General features: G+C 36.3%; 2 protein-coding genes across 2 annotated transcripts in view; both read left to right on the top strand.

Moving 5' to 3' along the window:
- The window catches only part of LOC127619753 (cyclin-dependent kinase 6-like), a 52,516-nt gene extending 42,049 nt beyond the window's left edge, over positions 1-10,467 (top strand). The window contains exons 6-8 of the mRNA XM_052092733.1: positions 4,569-4,619; positions 4,750-4,885; positions 5,903-10,467. Of these exons, the coding sequence (XP_051948693.1) occupies positions 4,569-4,619; positions 4,750-4,885; positions 5,903-6,052 (337 nt within the window). The 3' untranslated portion in view covers positions 6,053-10,467. The remainder of the gene's footprint in view (positions 1-4,568; positions 4,620-4,749; positions 4,886-5,902) is intronic.
- A 1,777-nt stretch (positions 10,468-12,244) lies between these two features.
- On the top strand, positions 12,245-22,061 carry LOC127619754 (protein FAM133-like). The gene is made up of 11 exons (XM_052092734.1): positions 12,245-12,393; positions 12,944-13,041; positions 13,147-13,225; positions 13,319-13,453; positions 13,550-13,578; positions 13,831-13,867; positions 13,968-14,063; positions 14,794-14,847; positions 20,309-20,392; positions 20,742-20,792; positions 20,992-22,061. Exons 1-11 carry the CDS (start codon positions 12,370-12,372, stop codon positions 21,073-21,075), a joined length of 771 nt encoding a protein of 256 aa, XP_051948694.1. The 5' UTR covers positions 12,245-12,369; the 3' UTR covers positions 21,076-22,061.
- Positions 22,062-23,755: the final 1,694 nt, after the last annotated feature.

The raw sequence follows: 23,755 nt of genomic DNA, 5'->3' as shown, positions 1-23,755 counted from the left end.
TTGACGCAGAGCTTGACATGCGCATTGGGAAGGCATCATCAACGTTTGGAAAACTGAGCAAGCGTGTCTGGCACAACAAGAACCTCTCATTGCACAATAAATGACACAATATATTAGGGGTGTAATTGTTCGAATTTCTCATGGTTCGGTTTGTATCACAGTTTAAGGGTCACTGTTTCGGTACGATTCAGTATTTGCTTTGTTAAAAAAATACAAAATAAATATATATATTACAGCCAAATCCAAAGAATAATCTATTTGGTAAACACTTCAACAGGTTTTCCCTTAAAAAATTTTTTTTTTTTTTTACAACTGTAACCATAGTTTAACCATGGCATTTTGTACATTTACAGTTAGCGAGTATCCATTCAGGTGCATTAGCGGAGGTTGAAACTGTCTGTTTGAGGCTTTGTTTTCATTTATTTTTTTTTATTAACATTTTAATAAATTTAAATGTTATTAACATTTTCATAGCAAAGCCTTCCACAGAATAAAGATAGAAATGCACTAAAATAGCACCAATTCAAGTAACATTAAAGTTTCCCAAAGTCTAACCGGGAGTTTGACTAATTGGAATTCCCCATAGGTTGCATATTCATTGCAATGGGCATTAAATCTCTTAAACAATCATCCTCCATACTATTAATTAGCCAGCAAACTGTGGCTATCCACTTTGTTATAGCAATTGTAAAGCCATATTCATGATTCGTGTCAGGATGGTAACGCCAGTGTCAAGCACCGCTTTGAACTCCACATGAAATGCATTTGTAGACAAAAACCTCTCATTCTGGGTTTTGGTGATAGTTAAGACTTGATTTGCTTCAGTTGTAATTAAAATGCACCTTAGGCTGAACAATACTTAATTTCTATCACAAGTCCCATCTGGGCTTGTTTTGTACATCAACTAGCATTAAGAGCTCCTTTCTACGTCATCTGGTATTGCGCCCGTTCTGTTTCTTATAAGCTCACTGCACCCCACGAAACAACACACCCAGCATGAGAGAGTGACTCTTTTGAACTGGAGCTTTTTCATTAATCGCCCGAAAAGAACTTGGGGTTTGAACTCAGGAGCTCAGATTACCATTAGCACTTTGCGGAGTGGTGGTGGCGTAGTGGGCTAAAGCGCTGAGCTGGTAATCAGAAGGTCTCTGGTTCGATCCCCACAGTTAGATAGTGGCTCAGGTAGAGCGGGTCGGCCACTAATCGCAGGGTTGGTGGTTTGAATCCCGGCCCACATGACTCCTCATGCCGAAGTGTCCTTGGGCAAGACACTGAACCCCAAGTTTCTCCCAATGGCAGGCTAGCACCTTGCATGGCTCAGACAGTATGAATATGTGTGTGAATGGGTGAATGAGTCACAGTGTAAAGTGCTTTGATTACCGTTAAGGTTAAAAAGGCACTATATAAGTGCAGACCATTTAGCATTTCATGACATTTTCACTCTTGTAGTCTCTCTGTCTGGGCCATCCGCTAAAAGTATTTACAACAAAATATATATATCTGCATATCGCCGTGCCATTTTGCAGTCTGTTTAATTCTCAATCACTGTTTTGCCTGTGTTTTTAATTGCTTTTCACAATAATTAATCTACATACAAACAAAGAAATACAAAAAGTTTATCCAGTCAATTTATTCCTTGATGCTTACAAGCATCAGTGGTGGTGGTGTAGTGGGCTAAAGCACACAACTGTTAATCAGAAGGTCGTTGGTTCGATCCCCACAGCCACCATTGTGTCCTTGAGCAAGGCACTTAACTCCAGGTTGCTCCAGGGGGATTGTCCCTGTAATAAGTGCATTGTAAGTCGCTTTGGATAAACGCGTCAGCCAAATGCATAAATATAAATGTAAATGTACAAGCAAAGGGTGACAACTCTTTCACAAATCACATGCCGAAGCAGCGTGTAATTCTGAGCTCCACCCCCTCAGGCCTTCAGAATTTCCACAGAATCCCTCAAAAGTGCAAATGAATGAGCAACTGAAGTCAGATTGTCAGATTTATCAGCCAGTCAGATTGATTTAATTGTTCTTGGTGGGTGTGATCTTTAGAATATGTCCCAGTCGAGGCATTCTAGCTGGCCTTGATGTAATTTGAATGCGAAGAGCACAAGATTTTCATTACTGCTGCTATCACCATTGAGAAAGAGATCCTTAAGGATTTAAAACATGAGCTGTTCTGCATGACCGTGTGATTGCTTAATTTATAAAACAGGAAATGAGGGCTGATTTTCACTTCCAGTAAATTGGTAAGTACTTTTTGGATTGTTATAGCAACATCGGGAGTTTTCAATGTGTAAATTAGGCTGCTGGAGCATTCAGTGTCGGATCAAGTTTTGAAAAGTAGTGCTATTAAACACAGAAAGTCGGATTTTACAACTTCCTACTAGGAAAAGTGCAATGGAATGCATCTTGAAGTCAGAATTACAACTTGTAGGCTCATGCAGAAATTCTCAACTACGATTTTGCCGAGATGCAGGTGTATGATATCACACAAACATGTTGAGTAAAGTGATAAACATTAACTTTATTAAGTAATATTGATAAATTTGTTTGTTTCCACATTACATGATATTAAAGCTTGTTTAACAAATGCCTGCAGAAACTGGCGTATAAAACATTATAATCTCTTTTGATAATCGTACACCTGAAACACAAATACTAGCACTGCAGCATTGTTTATCAGTTGGGTTGCTAGGAGATATCCCTAATGAAAGTCAAACCCCTGCTAAGCTAACGGGGGCGCTGCAGTTTTGTATCCTTAAACTTAATCTTCTGAATATTGGGGAATGTAACACATTTATGGTTGGAGATATCAAGTAGGAATATCCCACATCCAACTTGAATGGAACGCATCATAACCGTGTATGTGGTTCCTGTGGAAATGCAGTCGTATCACAAATTCATGGACATTTGTAATTGGATAGTGACTCCAATTAATGAACTAGTAATTGTTGCAATGAAGCTTGGTACTTTATTCCATAAGAACTCTGCATGTGCGCTTGCTTTGTTGCCAACCCTTGTAGTCTACACGACACCCCCTTGTCAACCCATAAACATTTCTAGATCTGCCCTTGTGCATTGAGGTGGACTGGGGCTCGTTTGAGTCTCAGACACAAACGCTATCAATTGCTTCATTTTAATGCACGTGTTAACCAGTCTAAGCACAAATATTTGTGAATTAATGTCTTGGAATAAGTCTCAAAAGTTATTAAAAACAATTTAAAACATATAACATACTTAAATGATACTGATGATAACTGCATTAGTGGAAAAGAAGTTGAGTGACTGGATCAGACAGTTTCATTCCCCCTTCTCTCTACTGCGCTGCTGAAACGGGGTTTCATGACCCTTTATTATCATTATTTGAACCATGATTTCTTTTTTCTTGCTAGCCAGTAGAAGCTGGTATTAGTGGGAGGGACATTTTAATTCTAGCACAACATGATTCCACATTAGGGCTGGGTATCGTCTGTCACCTCTCAATACAATACGTATTGCAATACACATGTCACAATTTGATATACTGCGATTCATCACAATATCATAGTATGATTTGATTTAAGAATCAATTCCAATTAATTTGGGTATATTTAATTTATACTGATGTCTGATGAAGAACATCTAGCTTGAAACATCACATACTTTTGTCTTGATGGGATCATTAAATTGATTTGGAAGTAACAGTGTGGTACCTTTTGTTTACATGACAAATAGTTAAATATAAACATCGATACATGGATCTGAAGTATCAATAAAATATCATGAGAAAGAGTATCGCGATATATTGATATTTGATTGTCTGTACAGCCCCATTACACAGGAAGTCAATATGTTGTTACTGAATCTCTGATAACCTGACCTACCTCATTCTGCCGAGTAATGACAAGCACCATCTCCTATCAATTCAAATGTCTTTACATTTTCGTTGCATGAGCAGCCTCAGAAACACAGGTTCTGATCCCACGGAAACCAGGAAGTAATGAATCTATAACGAGGTTGCATTTTTACTCGGTAAGGTTTAGAGTTGGGGTTTAGGTTGGGATGTATGGTTTACAAAATATGCATTCCTGTTGACTGTATTACATCATTTACGACTAAAATAACTTGCACTTTTGCGGCACTATGTGAATATTTTACCCAGAACACCGAAATCTCACACTTGCCCATACATTCAACTACACTTTCAGCTTCAGCCACTGGTGGCAGTGGTTTGCGTTTCAGTAAGTACAGACCAACTTCAGTTTAAAAACTTTCGACCTACTTCGCAGAATTCACAGTCTGTCTAGAGGGCATTTGATTCAACAAATATCTTTGAAGTGCAGGTTGAGTCATTGATATTTTTGGTCAGTTGTCCCAGAAAAGGGACATTTTTTAAATGTCTATATCTGTGAATAAGCCACAACACTCAAGTGGTTGCAGAATGTAATCTGTTTTCTTTCCTGCACATGACATTCTAATTTATTCATTTATCATTAAGTGTACCTAGGATGTGTAAACAATAAGGGGTCGTTTAGATATTGCCTCTAAATGAGTCATACAATTAACAGCAATGTTTCACCTTTCTCCTTCAGCCCTCTTTTCCGTGGGAACTCCGATGTTGACCAGTTAGGCAAGATTTTTGAGTAAGTACTATTAATAGTCAATGGATAATCAAACTTGACTTTACTGTATTGAAGTATATAATAGTAAGCATTAATGAAGATGGCAATATCTCAAGACAGAATCATTATTGTTTTCATTATGATATTCCAGTGTGGTGGGGGTCCCTTCTCCAGAGGACTGGCCTCAGGAGGTGGGCTTGCCACAGAGTGCCTTTCCCCCTCGCCCTCCCCAGCCCATAGAGGACCTGGTGCCTGACATGGATGAGCTAGGCAAATCACTTTTACTTGTAAGTAGTGGATGTTAGAAATGAAATGAAAATTCTTAAAAATGGCCCTTATTTTCCTTTAGGAAGCAGTACTACAATATCTAGGCTACAACAACTTTGAAAAAATAGTTCAGAGAGTTAAAGTCCCATTAATTTTTATCCATAAACAAATTGATTTTCAACTATACAGACATACCATGACCTCCAAAGTTGTTCATCGATGGCATATGCTTCCGTTGAAGCATCAGTCTGCATTATTTCAACTTTATTGTTTAAAAATCATGTTTTAAAGTGAAATTCCTGGTAGAAACTACATTACACATGGTTCAGCAGAGAAACCTTGACCAATCAGAGAGCCATGGCCAAAAGAGCCCCCAAAATAAGCCCAGAAGCGACCACCCACTTCAGTGATGCACAGTAAAGGACTCAACCAAGTCGGTCTCCTATCTCCCTTAAACTACTTATACTTTTGTACAAATCTAAATATTTGGCAATAAATGTAAATAAATTGTTTCTATACTTACATTAAACAACCTAATATCAATAATGTTTTATATTCCCATTATTTTGTATTTTATTACATAATTTGCTATGCTGCATGGGACCTTTTGTCTATTTGTGCAATTTTTAAATACTTTTTTGCCTCAATACAAAGTTTAGAATCTTGTGATTCAGGTGGTTTGGTTCATGGCTTACAACTCTTCTATGGAGGATTTTATTAAAAGCCTTAGCAAAAAATGAATGGGAAAAATTCTTCCGGAACCTAGGCAGCTTAAAAAGTGGGCGGACTATGAACACAACTTCTTTCCTTCCAATATATTTTCTTGCATCATTTACATTAGATTCCATTAAATAATTTCACGTGCACACTGCTTTTTTCCCCCCTGTCAAAGTTTATATTATTGAATGATAAAGTAACCCAATATCGTTTCATATTTTCTGACTTAAATGAAAACTGAAAATGGCCTTTAATATCTCTAATACTTTTAGGATTTCTCAGTTATAGACTGTGCTTAATTCTTTTTTCTCTCTACACAGCGTTTTCTGTCATTTAACCCCTCCAGAAGGATATCAGCTTATGATGCACTGTCCCACCCATACTTCCAGAGTCTGGACAGCACCAGCAAAAGTCTGTATGCCCAACCCTTCCCCAATAAAAAGCCCTCCCTGGAGGAGAGAGCTGCTTGAAAGACATGCATTCTCATTTTAGACATTGACCCTGATCACCCCACCCCCTTTGAACTTGTCTTCCACAGCATAACATCACATGCTGCTTTTAGAATTCAGTGAAATATCAGCACAACTATTGGTTGATCCTCCTTTGTCTTTGCTCTCACTACTGCCAGTTAATACAGACCAACAACAGAAAAACATGCTGCCTGGAATAACATTCAATTTTGATGCTGCTCTTTTCTGCTCAGTGGAAAAGACGCTTCTCGATACTGAAGCTGCATCACTGCCAGGGATCATCTGTTCAGTTTACATGGACCGATCTAAAATTAGTCTTAGTTGCATATCACTGCCATGAAACAGCAACGTCTTATGTAGGATCATTTTAGTTTTACTTGGATATAGCAAATAATAGAACCGCAGCTACTGCAATTTTGGGCTCGTTGAACGGAACCTCTTATTTTACAACATAAGATATAATTGCTAATTCACATTTCTGTGCACTCACACTTCTGAAGCTCTCTCGGTCTCAGGCCTGGAGGATCTGTTTTGTTTTCTGTAATCTTGTGACTATTTTGTTACCGTGCAGTCCAAGCAGAAGTGTGTGGACACATCTCCTCATGTGACTTGGACACTATGTGTAGCCGTATTAATGACTGCATAAATAAAGACACGCAGAATCATTTTATGTTACATTTTATGTATTATTGATTATGGCATTTCACTATTTCCCGTAAACTTCTCGCAAGTCTCCCAAGCATCCTGGTATACTTGTCGATGAATTGCCAGGACAGATGCCACCAAACACTTTGACTTCAAGCATTATTTAACACCACATTTTCTTGGCAGTATAATGTTATTTTACATGTATTGTTTTGCATTGTAAATTCTACATCCTGTTCACTTATTTTATGTCGGTGTTGGTTGTTGACAACTTTTGTTTTTGGCATTGTGTTATGTCTTAATTTTAGAGAACTTGAAGGTGTAGGTTGTTTAGAAAGCTATACATTGTTGACTTATACCAAACAGTCTACACCCTGTTGTCAGGGATTATGTGCCGAGACAAAGTCAAAGGCTGACCTGCACTGGGTTGCATGTTGAATTTAGTGTTGGATTAGAGCAGAAAGAAGCAAAGATTGGAAATATAGAGAATAGTTTTGAAAGTCTAGTAAAAGTAGCTATAGAGTTGGTGAGTGTTATGTTAAAGGTCAGGTTGTGAGATATGTTAGAGGCTTGAAGAGTAATGTATTATCCCATTATTAATCGATTCAGTCCAGGTCCTTTTACATTTTGTTACTTTTCATCCTTCCGGTTTCCATTTCACTGTACAGATAAATAATCATAAAATATGTGGCAAGCTGTAATGTTGGCTATAGTGCTTGCCATTGCCCATTCAGTGCCTTCATATGGCGAAAAAGTGAGGAAGGAAGGAAGGACGCTGCTTCAGGATTTATGATTTAGCCTGGAGTTCTGATTCAGGTGAAGCTGTTTAGAGAGACTAAAGGAGAAGCTATACGCAGGCACTGTATTACAATTTCACAATGTAATATTCACACAGTTAAGCACTGATGCTTGATTCATACTCTCAGGATCAGTATACTCATTCTGTCACATTCCATACTCAGGTCTATTTATGGCTATAGTTTTAGATTCAACAAGGGTTCAGGTTGAGGCTAAACCATTAATCTAACAGTGATTCATATTAGAATGTGGTCTCAAATCTATCCATTGCATTGATTCAATATGAAACTGTAGTATAATAGATGTTGGTTTATTTATGTCACTGTTCAGTCACATTTCCTTAAATTCACTTGCATTATTTTGGACTCAATTTGGAACAGATAATGAAACATACTCGTAGTCATTTCATTTTTTATACTTCTACATTATTATATTAATATACACTGTTATGCATCAACGTTTGTACTGCTAATTAATTATATATATATTTTTTTATAAATATCCCCTTTGATCACTCCTGATGAAATGTGCATCAGTGTACAATCTAATGCACAACAATTACAATGGTTTATAGCTGGTGTAGAACACCATCATTTTCAAATAACATTATGCTGGCACAGCTTTCCCCTCCTCCAAATGAGTCTGTGATTGGATTTGATGTTTTCAGAGGGCATTAGGTATCGAGCAATGTAAACAAACGTAACTGTATGCCTTTTTGTTTGTGGGTCTAGGATAGAACTAATCCGTTTTTTGAGCTTGGTTAGTGTGGTGAATAATTCATAGTGTTTTAAAATTCTAAATGTGTTCATTGTTAGGCTTTCGAATGTATGACTGTTCTTGTTAGTGATGGGATTTGAATTTTGATGTGATATATGTGCCTATCATGGTGAAAAAATAGCACCTTTGATATTTACCCATCTCAGTGCTTTTCCCCTTGAAATATATATTTTTTAATTTAATTTAGTATGTTTTGTGAACCTGTTGTGGATTTATTACATTTATGTTTAACTTTGATTTTTTTATACATATTTTGTTGTTTTAAATGATGAGCTTTAGTTAGTCATTTCTGTAATCTATTTGATTCATATAATCAGATATAATTTTAAACACAAAATTGAGTGGAATTGCTGGACATTGGTACATGGTTTTTTTTTTGCTCCCTACTAAAATTCCCTTGTCACTTTTTCTTATTTATTGACATCACGTCTTTATGATGATTTGAATGCTTTTAAGGCATTCTGTCATTTGTAATTACAATACTAAAATTTGTATCTAATTGGTCAGTGATGAGCTAATGGTGCTACACCTCATGTATCACTGCAAACTTCAACAATTGTAATCAATTTGGCAAAATTGTTCCCAGGAGAACAGTAAAAAAAAGAAAAAGAAAATACATATATATATATATATAATTTTAAAATATTCACTTTCATTTTTTTTATTTGTATTGTTATACTTTTACCATATTTACATGGTTTCATTTGTGCTATGTTTTCCCGATATGACTTATACAAATAATTTATAATGTATCCAAGACATAGAATACTTTGAATTTTAAATCATTAAGCTGGAAAATCCTGTGCATTAAAACACACACACACAATATGATAAATCATCCACAATTAAATATATTTTCTAATTAATGTGCACAATGTTTTCATTCTGCTGCATAGATACGGTGTATAAAACTAAACTATTATCATTATACATGTATACGACTCCTATATGGTATTTTATCAGCAGCACAGTTATGTTTTTTTTTAATTAATTGATAACTTCAGACTGCATTATATGTTTGACTTATTCTACTTTTTCATTGGAAAATAAGGTAAACTGATCAGAAGGGTTTCTAAGGTTTTATGATACGTACATGTCCATTTTTCACCCTTTTTTTCCCCCATTGTGATCATATACAGTATCTGTTTTTTCAAAATGTGTTGCTCTTTTGTGTTATGAATTTATGTAATTGTTTTAAACTTTGCCATCTTTAACTACGCACACTCATTAGAAATTGAACGTTGATTAGAAATTGAACATTGATTAGAAATTGAACATTGATTAGAAATTGAACTGTATGGGTTCCTTTTTTTTGATTTTATATCACATTGGCTGGAGATTGGTAAAGTGTATTTTGTTGGCACCCAATCTTGTGTGGTTTACCTTTTTATTTTTTTATTTTAGCAGTTTGTTGTCAGCTTTCTACATTCATGTAATTCTATTACTATGGGGATTGAAAAATGTGTATTTGAAAATGTGCAACTTTTTGTCTTTTATCAATGCTTCTATTGTTTTGTTCAACTGTGTATGTAATTATAGTGTTAAAATAATTTTGCATTCTGCTTTTACCATCTAAATTCTTTTAGGCAAGAAAGGCAAATGTGGACACCAAGTAAAAGTTACTATCACATGCATGTGGAGTTTTAGTTTTGTAAAAAAAACAAAAGTCTTGTCTGGTTTATCATCTTGTCAGGATTAGTCTATCATACATAAAGTAGAATGCATTACATTTTATGATGGAATACATAATATCAGTTTTAAATACATTTCATTTAAGGTTGTTTTAATGTTTTTATTAAAACAGCACATTCTTAAATTTAAAGCAGATGTTTTATTTCTTAATTCATTTCATTTAGTAACTCTTGTCAGTAAAGTGCAAAGAATTGTATTATTTTGCAAGAACCAAATTGAAATAAGATTGTTGGTCACCGTGCCCTTGTATGACCATATAAGCTTTTTTGTTAATTTGTTTGAAGAAGGGTGAATGAGATATGATCGTGTTTTGTATCTTTGTTTTCTCTGGACTGGTTTTGCTGCTAATGGATGTCTTAGGCTCCTTTATGAGTTCTATAAAACTGGCCCACCTAAAGATGATTCCAATTTGTTGCCATTGAGAAAAAGCTGCTTTTGCGTTTGTTTTGTATCTGTATCTGCCTGACGTTTTCATATTTTTGTAAAATAAATATTCCAGTGTGTAAAACTGGGTTGCAAAACTGGCTTCTGTGAGAAAAAAAAAAATGCTTTCCTTGCTTGCACATATAAATCAGTTTGCATTATTTAATTGTGATCAAATTGCACTGGAGGTCATTTGATAATTAAGCTTGGGTCAAAGCCAAGGTTAAATACAAATACAGTATATTGCAGATCTTCAGACATAAGAATGTCCATTATACTTTGAAGATACTTTGAGTTATTCCTATATTGTATCTACTGCATCCAATGCATCTGCATGTAATGTTAAAATGATTAACAGAGTAGAATGTGGATATTCTAGTTCAAAACTAATTTGTGTGTAGTAAGTTAGTACAAGTGGTGAGAGAGCACAGCATGCAAATTCTTTAGATCAGGAATGCAGTGCATTGCAGTATTAAGTTAATGCACCAATATTTGTCGGCCAGTTATTGGCCAAATTAAAACCATTGGCATATCTGTAATAAGCATGAAAACACCGATATGAAAAAACAAACAAACAATGGTTGATTTGTAATTAGTTTGTAACACACATAAAAACTCTGTGAATTCAAACACACAATCCATAAATAATGATAGAAACAATATCTAGAAGGGTTGGCACTCATAAAAACATGTAATATTGAATTTTTATTCTATCTCATTCTCACAGGGAAAAAAAAACACCATAAATGGACGTGACTGTTTTGATAGCGGCACTTACCTGGCTACATGATGAGGGAAACCATTCAAAATGCTTTGAAACCAGCAGACTTTGACATCTGAGATATCAAAAATATATTTATTGGAAATTAGACACATTGGAAATTATTTATTGTTAGAACAGTAAAAAAGCATTTTTGCTTGTTGCTTTTTTTACGCATTCCTAAGTAAAACAGGGATCTGATGACAAAAGTTAAGTGGCAAAATATCAGTATCGGTCTTGTTATCGGCATATGGTTTTTTGGTAAAAATCGGTATCCTATCAGCCAATAGATTTCATATTGGTCCATCCTAATAATACATTTGATTTATTAAGCGCCTTTCCCACAGCTAAAGGTCGCTTTACAATAGAATAAAAACAAGCAACAAAATAAGCATATAAAACAGAGTGACAACTTCGAAACAGCCACAAAGAGAAAATATCAACAAAACAAAATTTAAGACACAGGGAAAAAGTACTGTGAAATATTAATATATCTCCTTGTATTCTCGAGTTAGGGAAACATTGCACTTTTTAATTTTTTGGCTATAATTTCTTTCCAGTCTTTACTACAGTATTTTTTGTGCTGTCATACTTGGGTTCTAGCATCTGTTTAAAAACAGTATTTTTGTAATTATTTGTTGTGACAGTAGTGGTTTAACCATCACACTGTAATGCTCAATGCTAGCCCAATTAGAAACCATTAACTTACAGATGGTTATGTTTTTCCCATACTAGTTAGGCTACATTTATCTTTAGTTATTTTTGCTGTGAAAAGCCATAATATAATATAATACAAAATATATGGATTTTTATCATTTTTAGAAGAATGTCTCAGCTCTGCAGGTCCATACAATGCAAGTGAATGGTGACCAGAACTTTTAAGGCAAATAAAAAAGCAATTAAAGGAAGCATAAAAGTAATCAACACGATTCCAGTTGTTAATCCATGTCTTTTGAAGAAAGTCATACACATCTGGGATGGCATGAGGGTGAGTAAATGATGAGAGAATTTACATTTTGTGGTGAACTATCCCTTTAAAATCCCTCCAAGTGAGTAAAACGCTCCATCTAGTTGTCATGTTAAGCATGACATGTTGCCGAGGAACCACAGGGTGGCACATTAAAGTTGTGTACTAAGGAGCTAACGCATGCGACTGAAACATGTAAACTAAAGGCGGATTTTCTTGATGTTGGCCTACAGGATTTAGGCAATATCTACAGAAATGGGGAAGCGAGATAACAGAGTGGTAAGTGAAGATTGAATTGTTGAACTCATGTTTCCCAGATATTTCAAAGGACAGAAGAAAATTAGCCAAAGAGACCTTTAGGCCGCAACGCTAACGCGTCATTACACTGAGACAAAAAATAGCCACGTTCACTTACATAATGAATGAATGAACAAGCCCACAGAGCGTTAAAATATATTATGTTTTCTGTTTTAACCCCGAAACAAACAGTTGTGAGACGTGGCTTACGTTTAATATGTCGTAGGTTTGTGTGGTTGTCAGGCTCAGTCATGCTAACTCAACCAGCACACCTAATTCTCCTTTAAATTAACGGTTTACTGCTCCATTTCTTATTGGTCACATGAAATGCGCCCCATTATTATGCTATGCATATATACCCGTCTCTTAACCAAATTAAGATTAAAAGGATCTGTTGTTAGCCAGCTGTTAGTTTAGAATATAATATAATGAAACATGGATGCTTATGGTTGTGTTTGTTAAGCCTGTCTGTTGTGATCATTAGGGGTGTGTTGTCTGGATTATGGATGTTAATTATTTAATTGTGTTTCAGTCTTACGTAAACCCGATAGCTGCTGCCAGAGCCCGAGGACCTGCACCCAGCTCAGGTCCCACCATTCAGGATTATCTCAGCAGACCAAGACCATCATGGTGTGGAGAAATTAATATGATAAATAATAATAAGTTCTGTAATGGTTTTGTGTGATTTTGTGAGCCTGTTTAATTATATGTATGTCTGTTTGGTTGGTGTATAAGGGAGGAGGTAAAAGAACAGCTGGAAAAGAAAAAGAAGGGCTCCAGAGCCCTAGCTGATTTTGAGGACAAAATGAATGAGGTATAGTTATGACTTGGATCATTTTCCCTATCAGTAATGTTATTTAATAAGTTAGTGGGTGTTCATGTATGTTGTCACTTTTTTTTTAACCAGCGGTGGAAGAAGGAATTGGAGAAAAACAGAGAGAAAGTACTGGGTGGAGCTGACAAGAAAGAAAAAGAGAAAGAAAAGGAGAAGGACAAGAAAGAAAAAGAGAAAGAAAAGGAGAAGGACAAGAAAGAGGAAAAAGTTTGTATAGTGATCTGGTTTGTTACATGTAAAAAAATATATATATATAAAAAAACTAGCCTTTGATTCCATGATATTGATCTTTGTCTGTTCCAGAAAAGAAGGAGAGAAAAAAGACCAACAGGGTGAGGAGTGTTATCCATTTTTATATCTTGAGCAGTTGGCACGTCTTTCTCTGCTTTTCAGTGTGTTTGCAAATAATGTTAGAGGGTGTAAAGGGATTTCCTTTGGAGTATTCAGCTTTAATCTGGCCTTTAATCTTCTGATGGCAAGATCGGTTTTAAATGGCTTAAATCCTAACAAACTCTGCTTTTGTTGTGTTTGGTCAAGCATTCCTCATCTTCCTCTTCCTCATCGAGTTCTGATTCCTCTTCCAGTTCCTCCTCAGAATCTGAAGATAATGCAAGTCATTATGTAAGTATGTTCTTGTTACTTTTAGGTTCACTTATTCACATGCATTATTAAGACATTTTCACTTAATGTTCTTTGTTCTACTTTTGGTCTTTATTTTCAGGATGAGAAGAAAACCATGAAAAAGAAGAAAAAGAGGAGAAAATCATCCAGGAAACCATCTGATGAGTTTGAATCGGAGTCAGAAACTGATAGCAGGGTATTGATGGTTGTTTACATCTGGAATGACAAACATGAAATAGTTAACTGACTATCTACAGCAGATTGGAAACTTGATGTGTTCCACTTTTGCAGGCCATGAATATTTTTTTTCCACTGCTGAATTAAAGGGATCATGACATGCCTTTTTATTATTATTTTAATGTGTTCCTTGAGGTTCACTTATAATATACGTAATGTTTTCTGCACACAAAAAAATAAAATGTATATTAAATATTTGTAAAACATGATCCACCCTCATTCTGACCCTCTCCCAGAAACATTGTGTTTGGTGCTGTGTCTCCTTTAAGACTTGACAGTACACGGCCACTGTAATTTTTGGCTCTCTGCTCTTGACTGACTTCTCTTTTAGTCATCTCACTGCTCACAGTTGCTGGGTGGGCTACAGAAGTGATAAGGTAAAGTAGGTGTCGATGTGTTGTTGTGGAGGTGGTCAGATGCAAATGTCTACCACAGTGTGACATCACTGTAAGGAGGAAGAGAACGAATAATTTTGGCAGCTTGGTTTCAACAAATGCTCCTTTTGAGCAAGGAGGAAGTTGAGTTCTGAACCATACAGTATGATTTATAGTACAATTACCTTTTCTATGTCAAAAGATCAAGGAAAATAGGATTCCTCATGTCATGACCCCTTTAAATAAACATGATGCCTAAATTACTGCTAGTAAGAGACTTATGTGAGTGGGACTGAATGTTAATTTCATCTCTAGGAGTCATCCAAGAAAAAGAGGAAGAAACTCAGGGAGGATGGAGAGAAAGATAAGGTACTCAACACTAATTAAAAGCAATTAATTCCAGGTTAAATATAAGTTAAGCTCAAACAGACACTGTAAAACTAATAAAACAGAATGTGGCTGTCTTGAGATGCATTGTAAAGGTTAAATTACCTTTTAAATTGACACCGCAGGGTTAAAAAAAAAAATGCATTGTCCTGCAGGAGATGCTAAAAAAACACAAAGACGTCTGTCTAGCGGGTGAATGCATAGATAAAGACGGATTTGTTCGGCCCCCAGAGGTGAATGGCCACATAGGTGGAGGTCTTTGGTAGTGTCTTGCTAATAAAAGAACAAGGCATAATCATCTCACTGTATAAGCATTCGGTACTTGCATACAACTGTTTTAAATGCAAAACACTGGTAATGCTGGTGTTATGATCAACTGGGGATCATGTTAACTGGGGCATAAATGTGCATATGCATGGAACTTTTACTTGCTTTTTCAGCAGATTCATTCAATGTGAATTGTCAGTGAGTAAAGAGACATTAATAAAATGTTGGTATCATTATTAAACAGAGTTGATTCATCGATGTCTGTTCAAATGAATTTGACAGATTGAGTGTTTTAATGGTTTCACAGGGTAACATGGTTTCCCATGTCAACGTGGGACATTGGTTTGAATGGGAACTGGAGATTACACTTGTCAGAGCAGTGGAACTCTTTTAAATATAATAGTTAAGCATCATAGGCTGATGTGTGTCAATAACATACTTTCAATTGCTTTTATTTTTCTTCTTTATACGGAGTATTGGCTTAAGTAACCATGATAGTTTTGAGTAACTTTCTCCTACCATTGAAAGTGAACAAAGTGATCCACTAATTAGAGCTGGCTCAGTGGTAAGTCACACTGATACATCACTATGGGACCTGAGTTCAAATCCTGGTTCATCATGTGTAATTGTATCTTTACTTCTAAGTCTATTGAAAAATATTTTGTAAAACACAGACACAATTCATTATATTGTTTTAAACCAATCTATCAAAATTTCTACTGAATCTTACCACCAGTAATCACAGTATAACCTACTGAATTTTCTGAGAATGGTTGAATTACTGAGAAGAAAATTATGATTTTTACATATATATATATATATGAATATATGTATATGTTTTTTTTTTTTAATTGTCAAAAATGTATTTAAGTTGAGATCTTAAGATTTTGCGAAACAACGGAATCATTGTTCCTCAACTTTCTCATGCTTTCGCAGAGTATCATTTATCATTAATCAATTTGGCCTTTGTATATGCTCTCCAGTCCCCACACAAAAACAAAGTTGCGCTTCTGAAAGATCATCTTTTGGCAGTGTCCTGGGTAATCATAAGTATTCAACATTGTAATGCACAGAACCTTTGAAAAGTGAAGGATATTATTATTTCAGTTTAATTAAATTGACAGATGTTTACTGAGGAATTGATCCCGGGTCTATTCGTATGGTTACGATCGCGCTACCGATAGACCTGAATAGCTGTTCTATTCATCACAAACATTAATTTTCTTAAACTTTCTTCATTATTTTTTTAATAAGTGGAAGTAATTAAAAGTATATGCCTATTATTGACATATTCCAGCCTATGATTTTTTAGTGTTGCAAATTGATAGGATTTACTACTCTGACAAATGTAATCTCCAGTTCCCATTCAAACCAATGTTCCACGTTAACATGGGATGCCAGATGTTACCCTGTGAAACCATTAAAATTGTGTCAAATTTATTAGAATAGACATCGATGAAACAAAGCATGTTAATAATGATACCAAAATTAATGTGCAAAATGTATTGTCTTTACTCATTCACATTGAACGAATCTGCTGAAAAGGCAAGTAAAGTTATTCACGTGCATGCGCACATCCCCAGTTAACATGATCCCCAGTTGATCCATAACAATAGTATTATGAAACTTGAGTCCGTGGTAGTATTATGGACCAGGTATAGGCTACTGTGCAAACACTAAGTTAACATAAAACCATCTATTGAAGTGTTTCTTTTCTTGTTTTTCTAATTTTACTTAATTATTGAAAATATGAAGTGGCTAAATCTTTTAACTTTATAAATGTATGCACATTTGTTAACAGCCAGATATGTTCTTCGTAGCGCTGTCAGTCGATTCAGTTTTTTAATCGCATAATTATTTGTAGTTAATCGTGATTAATCACAAATTTTAAAAGTGCTGAAATTTGACACTATATATACACACTTGTCAAAATTAATTAATTTATTTAATGTGTTAATTCTGACAGCTCTAGTTCTTTGCAATATACAATCACTACAATACGGTGCTGATTGGATAATATTGATTTGTTGCGCCCTCTTGTGAATGTGGGAGACAAGTTCAATGTAAAAATTGTACGTCTTGTGGATTTTGCCTCCAACCTGCAATAGTGTAATAAAATGTTTTATATAATCCGGATTTTGGTAATTTAACTGGCATGGGATATTGTCCCACTTGAAAAACCAGTCCTCATAGTGGAACATTGTCAGAGCAGAAGGAAGACTAATCTGCCCGATTCCAGCCTTGCTGAAGCACCCCAGATCATCACCAGTCCTCCACCAAATTTCACAGTGGGTGCGAGACACTGGCTTGAAGGCCTCTCCAGGTGTCTGTATAACCATAAGACGACTAGGTGGAGGATCAGTGATGATCTGGGGGTGCTTCAGCAAGGCTGGAATCGCCACGTTATTCTGGAAGAAAACTTGCTTCCTTCTGCTCTGATAATGTTCCCCAACTCTGAGGATTGGTTTTTGCACCAGGAGTGGCATAAAGTCACCCAACAACAATGTGAAAGACTTGTAGAGAGCATCCCAAGATGCATGAAAGCTGTGATTTAAAAATCAGGGTTATTGCACCAAATATTGATTTCTGAACTTTCCTAAGTTACAACATTATTATTATTATTGTGTTGTATAAAAATGAATATGAACTTCATTTCTTTGCTTCTTTTTTGTTATTTTGACCAGTTGTCATTTTCTGCAAATAAATACTCTTAAATTTTAATATTTTTATTTGGAATTTGGGAGAAATGTTGTCAGTACTTTATAGAATAAAACACATTTTTAAATTTTGCTCAAACACATACATATAAATAGTAAATCCAGAGAAACTGACAATTTTGCAGTGTTCTCAATTTTTTCTAGAGGGGGTGTACACACACACACACCGTTGAAGTCAGAATTTACATACATGGGAATTTTGCACATTCCTCCAGATCGAACTTGTGTAACCAATTCAGGATCGTAGGCCTCCTTGCTAACACAGGCTTTTTCAGTTCTGTCCACAAATGTTCAATTTGATTGAGGTCAGGGCTTTGTGATGGCCGCTCTAATACCTTGACTTTGTTGTACTAAAGCCATCCTTGCTGTCCTTACTGAGCAGCCTTGTAGGTTATGTTGATATAGGACTATTTTTACTGTGGATATAGATACTTGTCTACCTGTTTCCTCCAGCATCTTTACAAGGTCCTTTGCTGTTGTTCTGGGATTGATTTGCAGTTTGCGCACCAAACTACGTTCATCTTTAGGAGACAGAATACATCTCTTTCCTGAGCAGTACGATGGCTGGTGGTCCCATGGTGCTTATTCTTGCATACTATTGTTTGTACAGATGACTGTGGTACCTTCAGGCATTTGGAAACTGCTCCCAAGGATGAATCAGACTTGCAGAGGTCCACAATTTCTTTACTGATTTCTTTTGATTTTCCCATGATGTCAAGCAAAGAGGCAATGAGTTTGATGGTAGGCCTTAAAATACATCCACAGGTACACATCCAATTGACTTCAATTAGCCTATCAGACGCTAATTGCCAAAAGGCTTGACATCATTTTCTGGAATTTTCCAAGCCTACCTAAAGGCACGGTTAACTTAGTGTATGTAAACTTCTGACCCACTGAAATTGTAATAGTCAATTAAAAGTGAAATGATATGTCTGGAAAGAATTGTTGGAAAAATTACTTGTGTCATGCACAAAGTAGTTGTCCTAAACTACTTGCCAAAACTAGTTTGCTAATATTAAATCTGTAGAGAGTTTGGAGTGTGGAGTTTTAATGACTTCAACCATATATTCAGTACATACATGCATAGATAGATGGATATTTATTTCGGTTGATTGAAAAAGTATTCATCCTGTGTTGATGTAATGAAACGAGCTTGCATCTCGTCATCAGCATGAAAACACTCGTGAATGCCCCCTTTTTTTCTCTGCAGCGAGTGCTCATCCACTGGAAAATGTACGCTGTGATTATTCGGACGCTGTGCGGTCTGGAGAGCGTATATATAGTTTGATGGATTATTCTCCTGACCGATGACAGAAATTCCCAAATCATCTGCGCCACACAGTTTCATTTTGATGATGTCAGCGGGTGCAGATTTGTCTAAACCTTTACCTCTGGTTTAATTGGGTTGTTTCAGTTTGTGGGAGAGGTAACTGCATCTCATGTTTACAATAATGAAAACACCCTCGCGATACAGGCGATACCTTTTTTTTTTTTTTTTTAATGTCATTGTTAACATTATAATATTATAGTATTGTTAAAATTCATTGACTCAATTGTGATTCAGGCAAAACCTTTTTAAACGGTGAAAGTCATAATAATATTCTAATATAATTTATTGTTTTATGTAGATTGACAACAGCAGTCATGCTTTGGATCGTTTATGAGTCACTCTTAGGGAGTTAGAAGTCCTCATGACAACTTCTAAGCTGTCGTGGGTTTAGGAGCTACTTTTAGCATTAAAATGCATAATGAATTACTCGTAGATTTTACATTTTAAATGTTACGAGTCCTAAAATTAGGAGTGACACCTTAATTTTTAAGAGTTGCTCCTATATTTACACGTTAGGTGCTAATTTTAGCCTTAGCCTCAAAATTGCTTACTAACCTTTTGTTACCAGTGGTGGCCAGTGCCAGGGCTCAGCGGTTAAGGCTCTGGGTTACTGACCAAAAGGTTGGGGGTTCAAGCCCCAGCACTGCCAAGATACCACTGTTGGGCCCTTGAGCAAGGCCCTTGACCCTATCTGCTCCAGGGGCGAGGTTTCATGGCTGACCCTGCGCTCTGACCCCAGCTTTGTTGGGATATGCGACAATAACTGCATGTCATTGGCTCTGTACCTGTACTCTGCACAATGACAATAAAGTTGAATCTTGTTACCTTTGTTGCCATGACAATGGCTTTTGTAAACCATAAAAGGATCATTTTAACAACTTTACAGCTAAAATAATACAAATGTTTTCACAGAAGAATTAATATATGTCTTTTATAAGCTTCATATTTCTTCCTTCAAACCCAAATATTAAAGTCCCTCACTGTAACCTCAATTTTTGCTTTCTTTATAGAAAAGGAGGATTGTATTGAACCCAGAACACTTCTTTAAGCAAAGACATTTTTTTTTTTTTATTGGTCTTTATGTTTGAATGTATCATAATCTCATACATGATTTGTTTTTGCTTCAAAGGATGAAAAACACAGTGGAAGAAAGAGGAAAGCTGAGAGGAGTCACTCTGTGTCCTCCAATGAACCCTCAGATATAGACAGAGATGTAAGAGTGTATTCAAACCCTGTGACCCTAAAGGGGGTCTATGTTATTCACTATATTAAAATCCTTTGGCTGTGATGTCAGTGTGAGTGCTATGACATATGAAGCTGTGATTCTCATAGGAGATCCATGTTCAATTCTGCCCCGGGTCATAAAATGTGGCCAAAATTCCTGTTTTCCGAGCAATGGCAGACTGGCATTGTTTGAGACCTTGTTTGAAAACAGTCATTTTGTAATTCTGTTTGATCGCACTAGTAGTTCAGAAACTACTCGCCTTTTAAACTGTTTATCAGTTTTAGTGCAACAAATGATATTCAAAACCCATTTTTTTGTTTGTTTGTTTGTTTTTAAGGCTGAGTCCAAAAAGAAGAAACTCTGTAGTGAAGAAAAGGAGAAAATTACAGTGAGTATTTTTATTTCCTAGTTAAAGGGGTTTCTCTGTTATTCAGAATTATTTTCTGACAATATGAGGGCGAAAATGACTGAGCTGTGCTACAAGCATCTCTTCCAGAAATGTATTGCGAAGTTGATTTGCAAAACAGAACTTAATAAAGGCTTTTAATCACAGAATGCTTAGAGCAACATTGTCTTGATGTTTACAGGACAAATTCAAGAAGAAAAAGAAAAAGAAGCATAAGAAGCACAGCAAAAAGAAAAAGAAGACTTCTGGATCTGAGTTGGACTAAAGGGCTTGTGTGGGATTCTCCACACCAGGCAGCTGGAATACTGAGTGGGAATTGAGACGGAATTCTTGCCAGACTGTGTGGGAAAACCCATTAGATATATGTACAAGTGACTCTTAAAGCGTGTGCTTCTTAGCACCGTGTGGCCAACCTGGATGAGAGGATTATGTGGAGGGCGAGTTGTGGGGGAGTTTATTTGTGTGTGTGTGTGTGTGTGTGTGTTTTTTTTTTTTTTTTTTGTTTTTTTTTTGATGATTGGATGATGAGCAGATGATTCTCTGTCCAAATAAAGGTCATTTATACCACTGGTGGCCCTGTGTGGTACAATATGCTTGTTCTGATGTGGAGCTGCATAAGTACTGGTTTACAGTTTGTGGAGGTTGGCGATTGGCATTAAAGATTTTTAGAAATTGGTTGCTTCTCAAAAAGCTGACAAAGGTTGTCTGTCTGATGTCAGACTGCACCAAAGATGTCTTTAAACAAGCTTTATTCCTGTTTATCACCTTTACTTGAAAAAATTATATTAAGTACCCATTTCTAAAACACAATGTCTTAATCAGAACTTGGGGGAAAATTAAATCTAAATTTATGTTAGACCCAGAATATGAATTCAAGATTCAAAACAACTTAATCAATTGATAGCATTTGTGGCATAATGATGATTCCCACAAAAATGTATTTTGGCATTCTTAAAAAAAAAAAAAAATTGAGGTTATAGTGTGGTATTCAATGGAAGTGAATGGGGCCAATTTTCTGAGGGTTTAAAGGCAGAAATGTGAAGCTTGAGTATTTGTACAAACTGACAGCTAGAATGCCAAGAATCTGCAAAGCTGTCTTTGCTGCACATGGAGGATGATTTGATGAGAACTCCTTGAAATTGGTTAAGTTGTTATGAAATTGTAATAGTACATTTTCATGTTATTAATTCCCGGACTATACATGGTGATCAGTTGAATGCCACTTTGATGAATAAAAGTACACATTTCTTTCCATATGAGCAAAATCAGTACATTATTTTAAAGAAATGCCCTCTCACTTTCAACTGCTTTTATTTTCAGCAAACTTAACGTGTGAATATTTGTATGAACATAAAAAGATTCAACAACTAAGACATAAACAATTTCACAGACGTGACTAACAGAAATGTGTCCCTGAACAAAGGGGGGATCAAAAGTAACAGTCATTATCTGGTGTGGCCACCAGCTGCATTAAGTACTGCAGTGCATCTCTTCCTCATGGACTGCACCAGATTCACCAGTTCTTGCTGTGAGATGTTACCCCACTCTTCCACCAAGGCACTAGTTCCCGGACATTTCTGGGAGGAATGGCCCTAGCCCTCAACTTCCGACCCAACAGGTCCCAGACATGCTCGATGGGATTGCGATCTGGGCTCTTCTCTGGCCATAGCAGAGCACTGACATTCCTGTCTTGCAGGAAATCACACACAGAATGAGCAATATGGCTGGTGGCATTGTTATGCTGGATGATCATGTCAGGATGAGCTTGCAGGAAGGGTAGCACATGAGGGAGGAGGATGTCTTCCCTGTATCACACAGTGTTGAAATTGCCTGCAATGACAACAAACTCAGTCCGATGATGCTGTGACACATGATCACAGCTCCAGAGTACAGGCCTCAGTGTAATGCTCATTCCTTTGATGATAAACGAGAGTCCGAACATCACCCCTGGTGAAACAAAACCACGACTCATCAGTGAAGTGTACTTTTTGCTAGTCCTGTCCGGTCCAGCGAAGGTGGGTTTGTGTCCATAGACGACATTGTTGCCTGCCTTACAACAGATCTACAAGCCCTCAGTCCAGCCTCTCTCAGCCTATTGAGGACAGTCTGAGCACTGATGGAGCGATTGTGCATTCCTGGTTTAACTCGGGCAGTTGTTGTTACAGTCCTGTACCTGTCCCACAGGTGTGATATTCGGATGTACCGATCCTGTGCAGGTGTTGTTACACAAGGTCTGCCACTGCGAGGACGATCAGCTGTCCTTCCTGTCTACCTGTAACACTGTCTTAGGCGTCTCACAGTACGGATTTTGCAATTTATTGCCCTGATCACATCTGCAGTCCTCATGCCTCCATGCAGCATGCCTAAGGCATGTTGACACAGATGGGCAGGGACCCTGGGCATCTTTTTTTTTGGTGGGAGTCAGAGGAAAGTTCTCTTTAGTATCTTAAGTTTTTATAACTTTGACCTGAATTGCCTACCGTCTGTAAGCTGTTAGTGTCTTAATGACTCTTCCACAGGTGCTTGTTCATTAATTGTTTATGGTTCATTGAAAGAGCAAGATTATTTTTTTTTTAAAACCCTTTACAATAAAGATCTGTAAAGTTATTTGGATTTTTACTAAATTATCTTTAAAATACAGTGTCCTGAAAAAAGGACATATATGCATGGATCTTGCTTGCTGTTCACAGCTCTAATGCTCATAAAACAAATAATGAGTCCGTAGGAGAGACTGTGGAGTCAATTTTTCCCTTAATTACTTTTGTCCAACTAAGTTGTCTGATTAGATACTAATCAAAATATGTTGTCTGTGTAAATGCTTTAGTAATTTTGTATGCTTCGGTAACCCATGTGGATCTATACCCTATCGAAGTAGTGTTATATGGTAGCTGTGAACATAAATTACACATTTACAGTCATTTGTGTCTTTTTATCTTAAAGTTCAC

This window comes from Xyrauchen texanus, chromosome 26 (assembly GCF_025860055.1).
Source record: "Xyrauchen texanus isolate HMW12.3.18 chromosome 26, RBS_HiC_50CHRs, whole genome shotgun sequence".
Taxonomy (NCBI): domain Eukaryota; kingdom Metazoa; phylum Chordata; class Actinopteri; order Cypriniformes; family Catostomidae; genus Xyrauchen; species Xyrauchen texanus.
This window is presented reverse-complemented; position numbering and strand designations above follow the sequence as displayed.